This window comes from Epinephelus moara, chromosome 3, assembly GCF_006386435.1.
Source record: "Epinephelus moara isolate mb chromosome 3, YSFRI_EMoa_1.0, whole genome shotgun sequence".
NCBI lineage: Eukaryota > Metazoa > Chordata > Actinopteri > Perciformes > Serranidae > Epinephelus > Epinephelus moara.
This window is the reverse complement of record NC_065508.1, coordinates 34,252,020-34,270,333: the sequence shown is the minus strand read 5'-3', so window position 1 is coordinate 34,270,333 and position 18,314 is coordinate 34,252,020. Positions and strand designations below refer to the sequence as shown.

At 38.5% G+C, this 18,314-nt stretch overlaps 1 protein-coding gene across 1 annotated transcript; it reads left to right on the top strand.

The window, feature by feature from the left end:
* The first annotated feature begins 2,747 nt into the window (after nt 1-2,747).
* vamp2 (vesicle-associated membrane protein 2) lies at nt 2,748-17,772 on the top strand. The gene is made up of 5 exons (XM_050040674.1): nt 2,748-3,134; nt 8,710-8,809; nt 9,133-9,291; nt 9,530-9,581; nt 12,797-17,772. Coding segments are annotated over exons 1-5 (330 nt in total). The 5' UTR covers nt 2,748-3,132; the 3' UTR covers nt 12,814-17,772.
* The last annotated feature ends 542 nt before the right edge of the window (nt 17,773-18,314 follow it).

Here is an 18,314-nt window from a genome sequence, read left to right as displayed (position 1 = left end):
TTTCATGAGCTCTGTAGCAACATGATCCATCATACAACATGTGTAAATCACATCAGTTGCAGTGAAGATATGTAATCATACAGTATGGATTATACAGTCATATCAGAAATATGTGGTGTTTTCACATGAGTTCTCCTGTCTGATTTTACTTTCTAATGCTACTCTGAACATGCAATGTTGCTGTGTCCCTTCAGAAATGTCTAGTTATTTAATCTATAGCCACAGTAAATGCCACTTAATGCTTATGTTTATGTTTGTAGGAAAAGATTTTGGATAAAGATGTTCAGTTGGGTGCTGCTTCTTTGAAAGGCCCAATCTGTCATTTTATTCAATGTGCCTCATCCATCCATCGGCCCATTTTCTGTAACTGTTTACCCACATAAGGGTCACAGGGGGCCTGGAGCCGATCCCATCTGACACTGGACGAGAGGCAGGGCACAGCCTGGAAAGGTTGCCAGACTTTTACGGGGCTGACACATAGAGACATGGAGACATTCATGCTCATATTCACACCTATGGTCAACAATTTAAAGTCACCAATTAACCTGCATGTCTTTGGACTGTGGGAGGAAGCCTAAACCCATGCTGTTGAGAACATAGAAACTCCACACAGAAGTTGGCCAGTGGATTTGCAGGTCATTAGGAAAAGCTACACATTAATACAATGGGACATTTTGTTTTTCCCCTCCCTACCCCTCAAAACATTTAGTCCATTCCAGGCTTCCCTAGCATTAACAGAACAGAGCTGACTCTTTACCATATCTTTATATTTTGTCTTATTCTTCTTCACAATTTCTCTTTAGCAGAAGGTCCAAATCCTCATGACTAAAATCACGTCACCTCTCCCTCAGTCACCATCACATTTCTGCAGAAGCCTCTGTTATGTCATGAGGCTACACTCTAATGGTTTCCTTGGTAGTAACATTAACCTTCCAAAACTTCATGCACTCGGGTCATTAGTGTTACTACAGCAATCAAAAAACATTGGTTTGACTATCCAAAATAATGAAATAAAACAAGAGATTATATTTTCCACTAAACGAGAAAGAAGGAACAATTCCAGAAAATATATAAAAAGAATTTTGATCCAGCAGGAGTTTTTTGGTGATGAGACTGAAAGTGGATTTAGACACTCATATGAGATTTAGCCTGCGTAATTTACTTGCGCCTACGGGACTAATGCTGCGCAGAAAGCCAATTCATGTGTCAAGTGAGGTCAAGTGAGGTTTAGTAGGATGAATATGTAACTGGATGTTTGAGTGATTGGATTAAATCTGAGAAGGGATTCGTCCGGTGTCAGTTACCAGCAAAACAGTCAACACTGAGACGCTCAAAACAAACATTAACAATATCTCTTCAAACATCAGTAGGATTATACTGCAACTTTTTTTTTTAAAATGAGAGACACAGTATTTGATGCATTCAAAACTCTGTTATGAAAATCTACACCAACAGGACAGAAGCTGCCCTCAGGACTATAAACAAGTCAAGGAGCTGTAAAGCTTATTATTCATTCTTGTTGCAGATGTGTTAGTGAAGCTTTTTCACATGAAACTGAATCAAAGATAAACCCCACTGAAGCCTATTCATTTATTGATTATTGATCAGACCCTGTATTAGGTGACATTTGCTTCCACTTTTTGGGTTTCAAAAAAATTCTACCTCTTAAAAACATTATCGTGATTCACTCTTGTCTTCCTGACATTATTTGTAAAAAAAAATAATAGATTCAAGACCAACATCAGGATGGAAAAAAAAGAGTTAAATTAAATGGAAATTTAATTAACACTTAAAAATCTGGAAAAATTCAATCACATTTGAATATATTTCCTTATTGGCTTAAACAGCTGTTAACAGAGAAAGCTAAAATGATGTTATGGGTCATGATATACTTACTTTGATTTTGTTTTGTTTTGTTTTGTTTTTTGTTATATTTTGCACCTTTCTGTTATCTAGTTTATATTTAGTTTTGCATTTTTTATATATTGTATTCTATATCTGCTATACATTACTTTTCTAGTTTGTTTTAATCCTTGCATATTACCTGATTTGTATCTGCAGTCCTCTAACTTTGTATTGCAACTGCTGCACAGCAATTTCCCTCAGGATATGTAAAGTTCTATGTTATGTTATGTTATGTTATCTTGTCTTAATCATTTTAAAATCAATTTTTTGGTATGTATGAATCATATGATTAAAAAAAGTATCTATCCTTTGGTTATTTTGTAATGATTTGGATTTTTTGTTTTTACTTTGCTAGCCAGAATCTTCCCTTCAGGAGGTAGCCTCCCAAGGGCCCCAGGGGCCAAGCTTGAGAACATATGCCTTAGAAGCCCCTATCCTCACATTAATTATATCAGATTTGTAAAATATAGCACCATACTGAATGTAATGCAGATTAGTGTCATCCTGAAACAATAGTAAAACCTTGTTCCCCAAACAAAAGGCTGGTCAAATGCTCTCAGGTGGGTTTACTCTCCACTACATCCCTGTTTCATATTTACTATGAATGATAATCAGACACCTACTGCGAAGCTCGCCACACCCCCTTTCGAGGAACGCCATTTTGTTGACACACAGACTTGCAATCAAAATAAGCTTCTTTACTGAAGCTTTAAACCCAAGCATGACCATGACATGTACTGCCTGTAAAGGAAATACGCATAGAGTCCCAAAACCAGCATCTATATGTGAAAAAGAGGCTGTCCTGGGCTTTAAAACAGTGTGTTTGAAGTCTCCGGTCACCCATTTCAACATGAAACTCGCCGCGATTGACGTCACCGAGCCATCTTTGTCCACCTAATCCAGGCGGCTGTTTATTACACCTTCATTACCGCACGGACTCTGACAGCGCCGGGCTCCGGTATTAGCCTGCAGGTGCCGCATCACCGTAGAAAAAGGAGGAGAAGAGCAGGTTTTGTAGCGAGGGGATACATCTCGGTGTGGCAGATACAAGCCAGTGCTCCTCCTAGGCTATATAGGCAGGGAAACGCCACAATAAGCAACCAAAGGGTGCCAGAGGGTAGAGAGGAGCGCAGAAGGCAATCCACATCCATCTGCCAGCCACTTAGTACGCGCTAACATTTCCAGTCCGGATCTCAGCACAGCTGTCCAGCCGATACTACCAGGAAAATGTGAGTACAACACCATTAAAGCTCCTTATTTAAAATCCTTATTTATTAATGAACTCCAATTTCGTCCTCAGGACTGATGTTGGCAGGCTGTCTGGGATTAATGGTGTCTGAATGCTCTCTTGTGTGTCTTTGCCATCAAATACTGAGATTATTTCACTGAAATCACGTTAGGCAGTATATCACTGATATACACTGCTTTTAAATTTCATTTTACAGCTCTTATTTCTCTGTTAATATGGCACAAGCGTTAACGTAGAGGCTAACGCGTCGGCCTAACCTTGGAGCAGACGGAGGGTTTATCTCTTTTAAATACATTATTAGCCGTATTTTCGGCTTTTACACGGTAAACGAGCTCCATGTTTATCGCGTGCCTCTTTTATTTAGTCGTGTGGTGCTTTCCACCGGAGCCAACACGCACGCATTTTTTCCAGTTTGGACTGGTTTGATTTGAAAAGGACACCGTCTGTGCGATTACCCACAGGCTAATTAAAACCACATGAAGGAAACATATTGTATAATAAAGCCTTTTTGTCCTCAGCGAACATTTACAGGCCTTCATTTTTGTGTCGCTGAACCACAGGTGACAACACTTGAAGAAACAGCAAGGACACACTGTTGGACATTTAAAGCGTCGACATTATTCGACGAATACACCACAGACCTTCTTATAGACGATGATATTATTAGCTCTGAGGTAGGCTTAGGCCTAGTTTACGTGATATTTGCAACCCATAGCGGGGGGTGGGGATAGCCTAGCCTCCTACTGTATGTCGTCGATGGTCGTGCGAGGGCGGACAGCTATATATCTCACCATATTTCAAGCTGTGTGAGACTTGAGGGGCAAATGAACCCAGGAAAATGGCCCTCCCCTTGTGTCCTATTTGTCCCTTTCTGTTTCCGATATACACATATATAAAAGGTTACCCTTTATCTTTCCTGAGGGTACGCTAAGGAAAGATAGCCGTGACAACCTCGTCTGTCAGTTTTTGCATAGCAGGCAGTTAAAACGCTGCTGCCAACACACATGTCATTGAGCCATGGCGACATGTTTGTTAACACTCCCTCTGTGGGCTTTAAGCTACATTTGTCACCAACGTTTGGTTATAATTGTCATCCAAGTGCTTAAAATCCACCACCCCCTCCCCATGAAGGAGCCTCCCCGCCCTCGATGTGTGGTAGGCTGCCATTATATTTACAGGCCCGTCGTGCTGTGGTGAAACGTGATGTCTTTCAGGACGTTATGTAGGCCTGCTGTTACCGTGTATATGGTGAGAAATGAAAGGAGGTAGTGCTGTGGGTCAGGTTCCACTTCAGTAACATCAAACGGAATGGGACAGGGAGGCTGGGATCAGACAGTTTCTGGTCTGGGCCGCTGTGGCGCTGTCCAGTGCTGAAATGTCGTTCTCCAGTGCTCAAAGTCAGACAGCGTGCTTATTCACCACACTGACCAAACAAACAGAAATCCATTAGTTTTATATATTTTCTTTAATGGCAGCCTAGTATATAGTTTAATTAAAATGTAATCTATCTATCTACTTTTAGGGTACATACACGTGTAAGGTTATTATCTAAATGATTCATCATTTCATCAGGGACCTCTGCACAGACCTCTCAATGTGGCAGAAGCCGTCTTTGGAAACCACATGGCGAGACTATTTTTATAATCTCTGTATTGGAGGAGGGTTGAACATATTTAGCTTTCATGGCAAAACTGACATTAGCAGTGCACTGTAGAGAGAGGGGACGTGAAACCTCACCAATCCAGCATGTTAGGCTAGCTGCCTTTATTAGATAATTGTTATTTCTGATGTTTGATTGAAAAGTGAATTCTTGTTACCTCAGTTCTGTTGTTTCTCCTTGTTATGTTGTGAGAATAGGGTGAAACTAATGTGTGTGGTCGAGGGCTGAGCAGTATATCAATCTTATATCGATATCATAATATGAGACTAGACATCGTCTAAGATTTTGGATATCATAATATTTTAAGTGTTGTTAAGTGATGCAGTTTTCTTAAGTTATTAGACTGTTCTAGCAGTTCAGTTATTTGTTGGTAACCCTTTACCCACTTCGTCATGTCATTGTGTAAATATTTTGTGAAAGTACCAATACTCAACCCTACAATATTATTGAAGTATTTGGTCAAAAATGTTGTGATGTTTGATTTTCTCCACATCGCCCAGCCCTAGTGTGGTCTCTGCATCCTGTTAACTCCACAATTCATCAGCAGGTAGAGAGCTATTGTCAAAAAGTAGTGTCTTTTTTGAGATTTTGAGACAAGTGAAATAGGTTTGCTAGTTTACATTTGCCACCAGTTTCTACTGACTGCATCAATGAAATCAATGAATCTATCAGTAAACAGGTGGAGATATCACCACGCCATGTGCCATAACTAGTGGAGCATGTAGTAACCGAATTCAGTTTATCATTTTTAATTAAAGGGGAAGATTATCTGTTAGCAACAGTGATCCCACCTGTGTGTGGAGCTTCCAGTTTGCTCCTCCATTAAACGTAGTGGGCTGTATTCATATGATGTGGAGGGTGGGGAGAAATCTGTTCGCTGCACAACCCTTCCTCATTGTTTGGGGTCACAGTGCCAGTTCAGAGATGACGTTAGCAGGAACCTCAGCACACATTACACCTCTGTGCTGATAGTCGTCACTGGAAAGTGTGAAAAAGCATACAGTAATGACAAAGACGTCACATAGTTAAATATTAACACAGCTCTGATTTGTAAATAAGCTGTAAATGTAGAAGGATAATCACTGTAGTCTCATGAAATAAAACAATATAACATATACTGTTTTATTTCTTGAGACTACAGTGCTTATATAATAAATATCTCTGTTCGAGATACATGGTAATAATCCACCATCATATATATAGCCTTGGATGTTTTATATTGGCTGTTTCTATGAGGGCTGGCTGGCAGCTGACAGGGACCACCAGCACCATAAGGACCGACTATTGAAAAGGATTTGTTGTTGTTGTTAGAGGATTAGTGATGTGAGAGCGTGTAAAGGTGACCTTTATACAGAGTTCTGCCTCACACTGGTACAGTGGCTGAGTTATACTACGGTAACTCTGTCAGAAGATACTACAAGCGTAGTCAGTTCCTCTTTTTCATTTTAGACACTGTCACTGTCTAAATGTATTGATTTCTCCAGATTTATGGATAGCAATAAAGCATGCTTAATTAAGCATGCTGAGCCTCTCCACACTACATGCAAAATTTAAATAGCCTTTTAAGCATGTGTTTTTTAATGTATGGGCTGCTAAACCAAGTTGCAGAATCCTTATGATTCAATGTTGAGACTGTGTTAAGACTTTGAATTGATATGGGTTCATATTATAATTGAAGATAAACTGATGTTAGTATGTTAAGAGAATCATATTTCATTTAAAAGACTTTGAACCAGCTTGTTGTCCCTTTATGATTGTGGTTCATCAGTCACACTGTTTTTGTGCTTGCTTTGTGTAGTTGTTGTGCCTGCTGTCTGTTCTGCATCTCAATGATTATGCAGGGTCAGATTATTCACTTTACTGGACTCCAAATTTTTCAAATTAAACAGTGCTCAACATTTTAGAAGGAAATGCACTAAGTTAATTTCTAGTATGCTTTTTCCTTTTTAATGATTCAAACATATAGCCTTTAGAATTAGGAGAAAAATGCGGATTTGGAAATTCTGACAGTTCTGTTTCTTTAGGCAGGCTGTGGCTCAACTCTTACATTAAGTTGTGCTTCATGTTTCTGATGAGCCTCGCATCACTCAAGCCTGTATGAGATATATAGTTGCTACATAGTTTTTGCTGTGTGCCCTAATGCTGTCACTCAATGCAGGTTTTGTTCATCTGTCATGTAAGATTCATACAATCAACAACATGCAGGGGCATGATGGAGCAGGATTAGCATTCAACTTGCAACAAAAAAAAAGAAAGAAAGAAAGAAAGAAAGAAAGAAAGAAAGAAAGAAAGAAAGAAAGAAGTGATTTGTAATATTCAATTAACATTCACAAATGACCATATACATGTTTAATAGTTCTGGTGTATTTCTCTGTAAATAGCAGAAGTAGAAGTGTGTATATGAACATGAAGATGAGACAGAGCTTTCACTTTTCAGTGGTAAACGACACTTTTACTTAAACTGCCCGTCTCTCCCTGAGGTCATTATTGTTGCACAGTGCGTCCAAAAGAATAGGTCCATGTAGGTCGCAATGTAACGTGACATAACAAATCAACTTGACATGTGCAAAACGGTCAGTAGTTTATTCTCTTTGTGATAGAAGGTAGTGATGTCTAAAATATAGAGTAATTGATACACATCGATTGGGAATATCGGTCTAATACTTATTTTTTGCTGTACACCGCTACCAGCTGTGCTTTCTCACTCTCTCTTATTGTTAACGTTTATACAGTCATTCTGCTGTTCACTGCTAATAACCGAGGAAACAAAAGTTAAAATGTTATAGCCTCATTATATTTATGTTAAAATAAAAACAATAAATTGTATGCCCTTAATGTCAATTTTATTCTGTGGTGGTACTGAATATCAATATTTTTCAAGGTATTGTATCACAGTTAGTAGTCCAGTATCATGGCAACACTAATAGAAGGTAGTTATCTGCACTTTCCAGCTGTATCATATGGAAATGTTAATTTTCGGGAAACATAGTAAATCTTCCAAATCTTCCAGATTAGCCTACATCTGATTTTAACTTGGATTTCAATACCCTCCATCAGCATAGCACAGTACCAGCAGTGTTTCCATGACATTGCTGTTATCTCTCAGCTCCAAGCGTTGCTCAGATAACTGAGATAGGCGGAGTTAGACACGTAATTTAACATTGCAACAAATTAAATTGACTTTCTGGTAATCAGTTACAACATTACATATTTAAAATAGGTTTAAATGTTAAAATGTACAATCTTTAACTGATAGCGATGCTATTCTCTTACTTCTTGAATTGTTTTTCAAGTCAAACTACTTTCTTTTTTTCCTTTTTTATGCAAATGGAGAACATTGATTAGTCTTATAGTTATTCTTATACTATGTATGATTGTCAGTTACTGCTTGTAAACATGCTCACAGTGAAGGTGGAAGTAAAAACCAACTCCAGATTTACTCTGGTTTGGTGTTTCACCTCCCTACATTTGTGTTTCGGCCTTGTGTCTCTCGGATGCCTGCTGCCTGTTCCTGTACCTGGTCGCTACCTTTTTGTAAAGCTTTGACCTCACCTGAGCGCTGTGGGAGTACACACCCATTACCATCTCTAACACAGACAATAAGAAGAAAATAAGAAAATATAGGCACAGGGCAGAGTCTCTGCAGATAAATACACTGCAACACACTTCTTAACGTGGATTATTTCTATATGTGTCAATACACTGGTTGCTTTTTTTGTATAGTATACCTTTAAAACAGAAATCCTGTAGTATGTGTATTTTGTATTAAATAGAGTGCTTCTGTCATGGGGGGTGGGAGGTTGCTACTGTGTTTTCAAAGCTTTCTTTACTTTTTCTAGATGGTAATGCTGTTTACTGTATAGTTACTAAATATTTGTTCTGATTTTATCATTAGGTCTGCCCCAGCTGGAGCCCCTGCACCAGAGGGAGGGAACCAGCCCCCCAACCTCACCAGCAACCGTCGTCTGCAGCAGACACAGGCACAAGTGGATGAGGTGAGTACACACCTCTCTGCAAACCCAAGGTCGTGTTGTCAAGCTCAGATATAGACATTTCGGGTTTTAGCATTGTTCATTGGTCACTTACTGACAAGTCAGTCTTCTCTGCTCACTCTTACACAGTGCAAATTTCAAACGTAAAACACAAATCATTGTTTAGGGGGGCTTTGACTCATTTCTGTAAAGCTTGATACCATAATTTGACGTGTAACCTAAACAACTTTTAATTGCGATCCTTATCCAGCAGGTCCTGTGGGACCCTCATACAGAGCCATTCTGTCCTGATAGCTGATTACATTGCTTTGCATGTCTTTCCCCAGGTGGTGGATATCATGCGTGTAAATGTGGATAAGGTTCTGGAGCGTGATCAGAAGCTGTCAGAACTGGACGATAGGGCTGATGCCCTGCAGGCTGGAGCCTCTCAGTTTGAGACCAGCGCTGCAAAACTGAAGAATAAATACTGGTGGAAGAATGCCAAGGTGAGGACATGCAGACGTGCTTACTTGAATAGCAAATTTGTGTATAAAGGCAGTCTTAACTTCCCTGTTTACTGACAAATGAAAAAAAACATGACTAATATTACAGACAGGAGCAGGTGAAACGTTGGTGTGATTTTTGGTTTACAAATACTGAAAGTGTGGCAAAATTGTAAAAATGATTTTTTTTTTTTTGCTGCTTTTCTAATGACTGTTTTTTCTTAATATCTCCTGCCTTCAGATGATGATTATCCTGGGTGTGATATGCGTGATTGTCCTCATCGTCATTATTGGTAAGAATCCTTCTAACCTTTTTGCGCACATTGATTTGTCATTGTCATCTGAATGGACTTAAACAGTCTTTCACACATTCTATAAATATACGGTATACTATGAGGCATATTCCTGAATGAAAAATGAATTTAATATCTATGAAAGTTGTTGGCAGGTGTTTGTTTGCAACCCAGTCGCCCAAATAAAATGTTGGCATTGCACACTTCTACAAACAACAAATGCAACACTTTTGCATGTTTCATATGTATAAAAGCAACATCTCTAGAGTGACGTAGTATATGAGCTACCTTTGTCATCAGGAGGTGGAGAGAATGGTGGATGGCGTGTCACCTAGGTCACCTAGGTGGTTGGGTCATCTACCAACCTGCAAATACCAACATTCGAGACCAACAAACAACAAACCAGTTGTGTTTTAGTGAGTCATTGCTTTGTTTCCAGCGGGTTGTAAGGCTCCAAACATGGGTGTTTTTAGCAACTTGTTGCTATTTTTAGGAATAGTGCCACAAAAGGCGGTTGTTTTTTTCTAAGACATTGCTGCATTTTAATTGTTGTGCCCCCGAAATTGGATATTTCAAGCCAAACAAACTAAAACACGATCTGTTTGTAACCATAATCAAATGTTTTTTGTGCAAAATAACGTGTAATGGCAGCGATGTAGCTAAGTACATTTAACTTCATACTCCTACTCCACCACATCTCAGAGGTAAAGACTGTATTTTTTACTCCGCTACTTGGTGAGTTTTAATTATTTTGTTAGTTTGGAGGATTAAGTGTCCCTTTCTGGGTTGAGAGAATCCTCCTCTTTAGCTAAAATAACTCTTTAAAAACCCTCTTGGATCACCTGGAAAATATACTATCACAAAGCTGAAAGCAAGGCTGTTTTTCTAACATCGTGAAAAGTTGACTTTGTAGAGATACGTGGTTCTCACAGGACAGCCACGTTACAAACATATGATGAACTTGTAGAATATGATGCATTTCTGTAGATGTAACTACCCAACAGTGTATAGAGTTTAAATTAGAGCAACCTTAAACATCTACAGCAGTAAAATCCAACATACACATTAATGCAGCAGGAATATTAATCCAAAAACACTGAACAGAATAGCAAAACATTGACAGGAACTATTTTACTGCAGAGTAGGGGTGAGCAATATGGACCTAAAATAATGTCACCATATTTCAGGGTATTTTTGCGATAATGATATTCTTAACAATATGACAGATTAGTTAAAAAAAATCTATTATTAATTTAAAAACATAAAATTGCAACAAAATAAGTGATAAAATTGTACATGTCAGTCTAATAATTTGGCCTCAAATATTCACTAAAAACAAAACAAACAAAATAAACCTCTCATTTCTTTAGTTTGTGAACAGCAACAGCAACTCCGAGTGAGATTAAGATTCTGTATACAGTATTTACAGTTCAACAAAATAAAATCTACCACAGATTAAACAGCTCCCATATATATATATATATATATATATATATATATATATATATATATATATATATATATAACCTTTATTTATTCTCGAGAGACATTGAGGTTACCCTCATTTTCAATGCCGTCAAGTTGACAAGCCATTAAAATATTGACAGTGATTACACACAACAATATACATTTAACAAGAAAGACAGTCATCTGAAACAATTACAATTAGAAACACAGTTATCTATGATTAAGGTCCTAAACTCTTTGAGTGAAGGGAGTGTGTCTAATTTCAGGATGTGTTGTAGTGCGTTCCAAGAGCTAGGGGCATCATAACAAAAGGCAGTCTTACCAATACTTGTACAGACTCGAGGAACTTTGAGTAGCAGCAATTCAGCTGAACAGGCCATGTAAGTGCCTGAGTTCCACTCCAACAAATTTGCAATTTGCCTAGAAAGGCCTTAAAAATATATAAAAGCCAGTGCCTCTTGCGCCTTTCCTCAAGAGAGGGCCAACCAACTTTTTCATACAGAACACAGTGGTAAGTATCATATTTATCACCAGTAATAAATCTAAGGGCTGAATGATAGACTGATTCCAGACGCTTCAAAGTTGAGGCAGCAGCATGTCTATAGATAATATCACCATAATCCATAACAGACAAACACTGCTTCAATTATTACTCTTCTTGAGAGCACTGGGAAACAAGATTTGTTTCTGTACAGAAAGCCAATTTTTTGTCACAACTTTAAAATAAGTTCATTAATATGATATTTGAATGAGAAATCCTCATCTAGCCAGATGCCAAGATATTTGTACTGTGTGACTTTCTCGATTTCTGAGCCAGTTTTGGTGTATAAATGCACACTATTGAAATCAATGTTTTTGGCTTGGGTAAACAACACGTATTTTGTCTTATTTGCATTAAGAAGTAGTTTATGTTTGATTAGAGATTCTTGAAAAGACCACCTGGACCTTTATGCTCTGCCATTTCTCCTCCAATCATCATGCCATAACCTGTGACAGGCTGTTATGCTACGATGACTATTGCACACTGGAATTTCTCAATTGTGGGATCAATAATGGTGTATCTTATCTTATCTTACATTCACATATATGTAGTTTATTTGTCGCGTAGGTTTACATTACTAGAGGTTTATGACAAAATCACTCGATGACACTGACTCCCGTGTGCGCACAGCGAGATAGGAGAGGGAGAGATGCTGTGCTGCTGCCAGAGGAGCCACTGAATGAGTTCCCTCTGAGCGATAACTCACTAAAAGAATCTGAGAAGTCTGCGACTGTTCATAAGAGATTTAAGATGTCCAGGCCTCATGACACCACAGTTTATTCCACACTACTGAAGCTGCTCCTCTTTTTGGAAACACCGCGGAGTCTGTAATAATTTCACTTTAAGCCATGCTTTTGTTGCTGTGCATAACAGTATGATGTCACTGTGTTAACAAGTTGAAATGTTGCGATTATCATGATGTGAATATTTCATATGATATTAAAAATTATATCAGTATTATTGTGGACAATAAGAAATGACACACCCCTACCACAATGAGTTCTTTTAATACTTCAAGTACACTTTGCTAATAATACTTACAGTACGGTATTAGTATATTTACTTAAGTAAAGGACCTGACTACTTTGCAGAAGTGTGCAATGCCAACATTTATTCTGGCGATTGGGTTGTGGTTTAATCACTTGTGCAATACTTTAAACATTATAAATGAGACTTTCTTTCTTTCTTTCTTTCTTTCTTTCTACAGTGTACTTCAGCACCTAAGAAGAGTTGCTCCTACCCCAGTCTAATCCTTCCTTGCTACAGAAAAAAAACCTTCAAATTGATTACAAAATTAACCATGATAAATAATTTACTATATATATCTCCCGATTAGCCTCGATATAACACCCCTAAACCTTCAGGGCCCCATGGCTCCCCCACTTCCACCACTTCGCCTCTGGACCCCTGTCAATATTTGTCCTGTGAGTGTGTGGCCCTGTCTCCTTTCTGGGTACTCTTGGCTTTTCTAACCTGCCATACTGAGAACCAAACACTTGTGACGATGCAACAACAGAAAAGGAAACAACGATTGGCGATAATTGTTACATAACTGATATATATAGTTCTTTGTAGAGTTTTATTCTGATATATACTGTTTTGTAGGTGTGTGTGCGTGTGTGTGTGCATTTTGTATTTTTTAATTTTTGTATTAATTTTACGTATGCTTCAGCGTTAACTACTGCCTATTAATCAAAGTGTGTATTTTGCATGTTATCATCATCCGTCCGTCCCCTGCTAACTCTCTCTTTTTGGTGTATTTTTGCACAGTGGAGTCAGTCTCCATTTCACTATGGAAATACCATTTGATTTTTGAGTTCATCTGTGTTACTCATGCCCACAAAGAGAGTCCAAAATAAGCCAGAGAACTTATACTTGTACTGAGAAAATATCATCAAGTTACAAAAATTTGAGCTATCACAAAACTGCCCTTGAGAATTCCCCAGGTAACTCTTACTCCAGCTTCAGATTTCTATAACTTGATGCCATCAAAGAACTCAAGTCTTAGCCTCTTTGCCGGCTTTCTGATATTGATCAAACATTCAAATAATGCATGAATTGTTTAACTAACCCCCAGTAATCATCATCCCCAGTCCTTTCCATCTGATCCTCCCAGTATCTGTGTCATTTCTCTTTCTCCATTTCACCCCTCTAATAACTTTCATCATCAACACCCTAACCCTCTTCTGTCTGTTAGCATGCTTGAACACCTCAATTTCTTCTGATGATTTCTAAACTGCCATAGTACAGTTGGACCAATGTCTGTAGATGTTTCTTTTTTATTTAAATATTACGTAGTGTCTTATTTCGAAAACATTCCTTCATTGCAGTCTAGTGCAAATGGTCTTACCGTAGCACATGTAAGTGTAAGTATCTTTAAAAAAAATACATGCGATGAAACTTGTGTCGAAACCGTCGGTCATACAAACCATAGGAGAAAATAGTTCTAGTAAATAGCTGTAAGGGTAAGTTTTGGATAGACAGGATTAGATTTTCAATCTGTCCAAATTCTTTTCTTTTGTAATAGGGGTGATGTTATCTTAACATTACACTTACAGTATGCTGTGGAGATGTCATCAATGTCAAACTGTGGATATGGCTTTGAAAATACTTCTAATGTCAGGTGATAAAATGGGGCCGTCGCATAAACTGATTAATTTACATAAAGCAAAAGTTAATTCTTACTGGCCTATGGCCTACATGGACACTGAAAAGCCTTAGTCACTTCTATTAGTTACTGTAGAATACTTCCAGTCAAACACACCCTTACATCTGTGTGAAGGGAGTGGCTGACTGCAGAAAAGGAATCTGTTTAAAATGCACAAATAACCTTGTTTTTGATGGCGCTGTCTGGCTGGTCAATAGCCTGGCCAAAGGAGATCCTCGTGCAGCAAAACCTCTCCACATGAAGAGCACATAAAAAAAGAGACAATTCAGCCTTATTTGCAAATCCAGGAACAGGGACCGAGGCTAATGAGGAAAATGTCAAATTCACAGTTGAGTTTTAGGTCAGCAACTTTGGGGTAGGCTACAGTCAAACGTTAGCAACAGGAAAGCAATTATTTAAAAAAAAATAAAAATAGTAGCACTCCTAAGAAGAGTGTTTTGCTAGCGCAGTGGTTCTGTCTCAGTGTTTCTCCCTATAGTTAAGGCCTTTTTTCTTTTTTAAATATAATAGATTCTATTTTTTATTATAGTATATTTTTGTGTGAAACAGACAGGTAAAGAGGAAGTGGGCAATCAGTGCTATTTGCTGCCGACCGCAGCGAGCTCCTCTTTACCTCTGTCTGCTGTGTTTTTTGTAATTCAGCTCTGTGCGTTATACACTGCCAAGCAACAAGGGAGAGGCTTCGATTCTTATTGCAGTTGTTTCTTTCATTGGTGCCCTCACTGGTTTGCTCTTAAAAACATTCTTTTACATGTGTCTGGCATCTGCTCCGGTGTGTACTAAACCTTTTGGCTACTTCATGAGCAGGAGAGCAGGGCAATATGATGCACTTGTTTTTTAATGCTCTGTCAAACTAAGGCCTTGTACACATGGACATGAGATGATGTAAACCTAAAATTCCTCAATCTGAAACAGTTTTACTTTCAACCATGGAGGGTCTTTATTTGCTTGTGGCAAATCTAAGCTCTGAAGTTGTTCAGCTTGTGTGCAGGCCTGCGTTAATAAATGCTGAACAGGAAGCAGCTTAGCTCATGCTCTACTGCCACTAATGTCACTAACAATCCTAAATTCAGATCTTACAGAAGGCTACTGTCAGTGGAAATACAAAGACCACAAAGCCACCAATATTTCAGAACAAGTGTGTGTAAAGCCTTAGTAGCCTTACCTCTCTTCAACATGACTTTTTATCTTCCCCACCAACTGAGTAGACCAACCTGCCCCCCTTTTGCTCAACTCACTGATTCAGAAATCTACAGTGTGTTTGTGTGTGTGTGCGTGTGGGTGTGTGAGTGCAGGTGCATCAATGTTTGTATGTGTGCTAGAATAGCTCTGTGTTGGGAATATCCCTAGTTTATCCCGACAGATTAGGCCGCTTAAATCTCAGCGAGGGCACGTTGTTTCCTTGACCACTGAAGTACACAAGCAGACAGGTTACAGATCTGCCGTCCGGTTCTATTAGGAAGGACCCTAACAAACCCCCTTCCTCCCCTTCCCATGTTTTTTCTCCTCCAAACAGAGCAAAAGTAAACTGCAGAAGATTAACCAAAGACCAGAATTCCATGCTTACGCTGCCAATTGCCATCAAAAACAAGTGGAGAGAAACAGGTTACCCAAACTATCCGAGTCTGTTTTAAATAGCTTATACCCTTACCCTATTTACCAACAGATAACAGGACCTTTCAGCTATCACACGCTATTTATACGGTGTGTCAGTTTGGCTTGTGAGTGTGCCATTCTAACATATGCAAGTTAAACCAAAACATAAGGGCCGCATGCTTCAAATCTCAAATACAGTCTGCCCCACCACGTGTATCCAGGTCTGAAGAGCCTCTTTAATCTGGAACAAGTTTGTGGACACATGATCCTATAACTAATAATAGCACAACTCTTCTTTTTTTGTCTCCATAGTGCTGCCAAGTTCTAAAATGAAAAGAAATCTAACTATAGCTGTTAAAAAATAAACCTAGAAAATGTTATAAAAAATCTGCATTGTTTGGTGTTGTAATATGGGGGTGTTTTGGGGGGTAGGGGGTCCTATATCCTCAGGTTTAACATATTAGCAACTTACCAAAATATATACGAGGACAAAACTATATTAGCAAAGTGTAAAATTGGGTTTTTTGGCAATAGGAAATCATTATAGGGTGACAAACGGGGTCCTTTTAGCCATCCTACAGGAGTTAACCACACAGTGGGCCCAAGTGAAATAACACTACTGATTGGGGTAGGACTTCTGTGTTATCCAACTGTTGTGAGCGCTCAGCCAATTTGGTCACAATAGTGAAAATGAAGTGAGTGCTCTCTTTTCCTGTTTGCTTTACTGTCTGTATGAAAAGAAGTGCGTATATATTTTAACACCGTGACACTTTTTCTGTTGTGATTCATTCATTGTGGTGGGATGGGAACATGATTTGGTGGAGAATATTGTTTTGTGTCAGCCTCAAGAATTGTTCAGCGATCTCAACTTGCTGTGTTCGGGTCATTTAGGGGGGTGATACAAACGTTGCTGACGTGACGATATACTCAGACCCTCTTCCAGGTTTGAATTATAACTCATGGACTTATAATTCAACCTTGGAAGGAAACGAGCAGAAAGAAGAAACCAACAGAAGATCTAATCCTTCGACAAAGCGTCATGTAAAATGTACAGAGCGGGAAATGTTCCCCAACATTTACTGTCACCCCCCGAAATGCGCTGAATGCAGCAAAAGGAGGGAACCTTTTGAGTCTCTGAATGTTCACTGGATGACTCTAATTGTACAATATTCTGCTTAATGTATGTTTTATTTTTGAACCAAATATTGTTTTGTTTTTTTCATTTGCATCAATTTAGTAATAATTCCCGATGTCACTGAATTGTTTTTATGTAAGCACTGATGGGTAAAGGTAAAGAAAAGGGAAGTTATTGGGAAAAAAAGTATTTTTACCTTCAATTGTCCAGGATGCTTAGAATGATTCTACAGTTTACATCAGATTGCCGTTTGTATCTACAAGATATATTTTTTTGTTTAAATCTGTTTATTTTTGAGGAAAGATTTCAATTCTTTTTGGGACTAGAGTTTCTGGGATGAAGGCCCATATTGCCCCTGGTCGTCTGGCCTTACAGGAGGGACAGGACTGGAGGATCATGGGCAATGTGCTCAGTTTTATCTCTTTTTTTTTCTTCTTCTTTTTTTTGCTTTTATTTATTGATAGATTTATTGTGCTGTCATTTGGTATGGGATTAGAAACTAAACAAGATTGATTCAACATAAAGGAGAGGAGACTGAATGAAAAACTAAAGTACATAAAATAATTGTAGTGTAAATCTATCAATGTCTTATTATATTGATGAACATCATGAAATATATGTATATTGGAAAAACAGTATCTATGACAACTTGTACTTTTGTGTGTGCTTCATGTGCTTTGTGGGTGTGCAACAATGGGCAGATGCAATTTTGACCGCAATTCTGGGACCTTATCTGACCTGTATGAATAAGCATAAATTTATTATCAATACAAAGATAAACTTCTTTCTTCAGTTTGTCCTGATTACATGTAAGTGTGTATTGAAAATACATGGAGACCTGGAGCCATAAAAGTGCTCATGTCTGCATTCATCACACCCTGCTTCACACTAACACACAGACTGACACAGGCACCATTAAAGGGACAGTTCACCCTAAAATCAAAAATACATATTTTTCCTCTGAATTGTAGTGCTGTTTAGCAGTCGTGATTGTTTTAGTGTGAGTTGCTGAGTGTTGGAGATATCGGCCTTAGAGATGTCTGCCTTCTCCCTAATATAATGGAACTAGATGTTCTCAGTTTGTGGTGCTGAAAGCAGCAAAGAAATACATTTTAAAAACTCAACCACAATGTCTCTTTCCAGAAATCATGACCTGGCTACTCAGGATAATCCACAGACTCTGTTGTGAGCAGTTTCATGTAGGAACTATTTTCTTTTCACTGAAGTACACAAGAATTGTGCATCTACTCATGGTTGAGAGGGTCATACTTGTGACAACATGAGATGCAAACATTATAGCATCCTCCTCAGCTGAGCTGTAACATT

Bases quoted from the DNA above. Each gene is read 5' to 3' on its own strand.
- vamp2 (XM_050040674.1), top strand. The intron at 8,810-9,132 runs GTGAGTACACAC...GTCTTTCCCCAG, and splicing joins CACAGGCACAAGTGGATGAG to GTGGTGGATATCATGCGTGT. The intron at 9,292-9,529 runs GTGAGGACATGC...TCCTGCCTTCAG, and splicing joins ACTGGTGGAAGAATGCCAAG to ATGATGATTATCCTGGGTGT.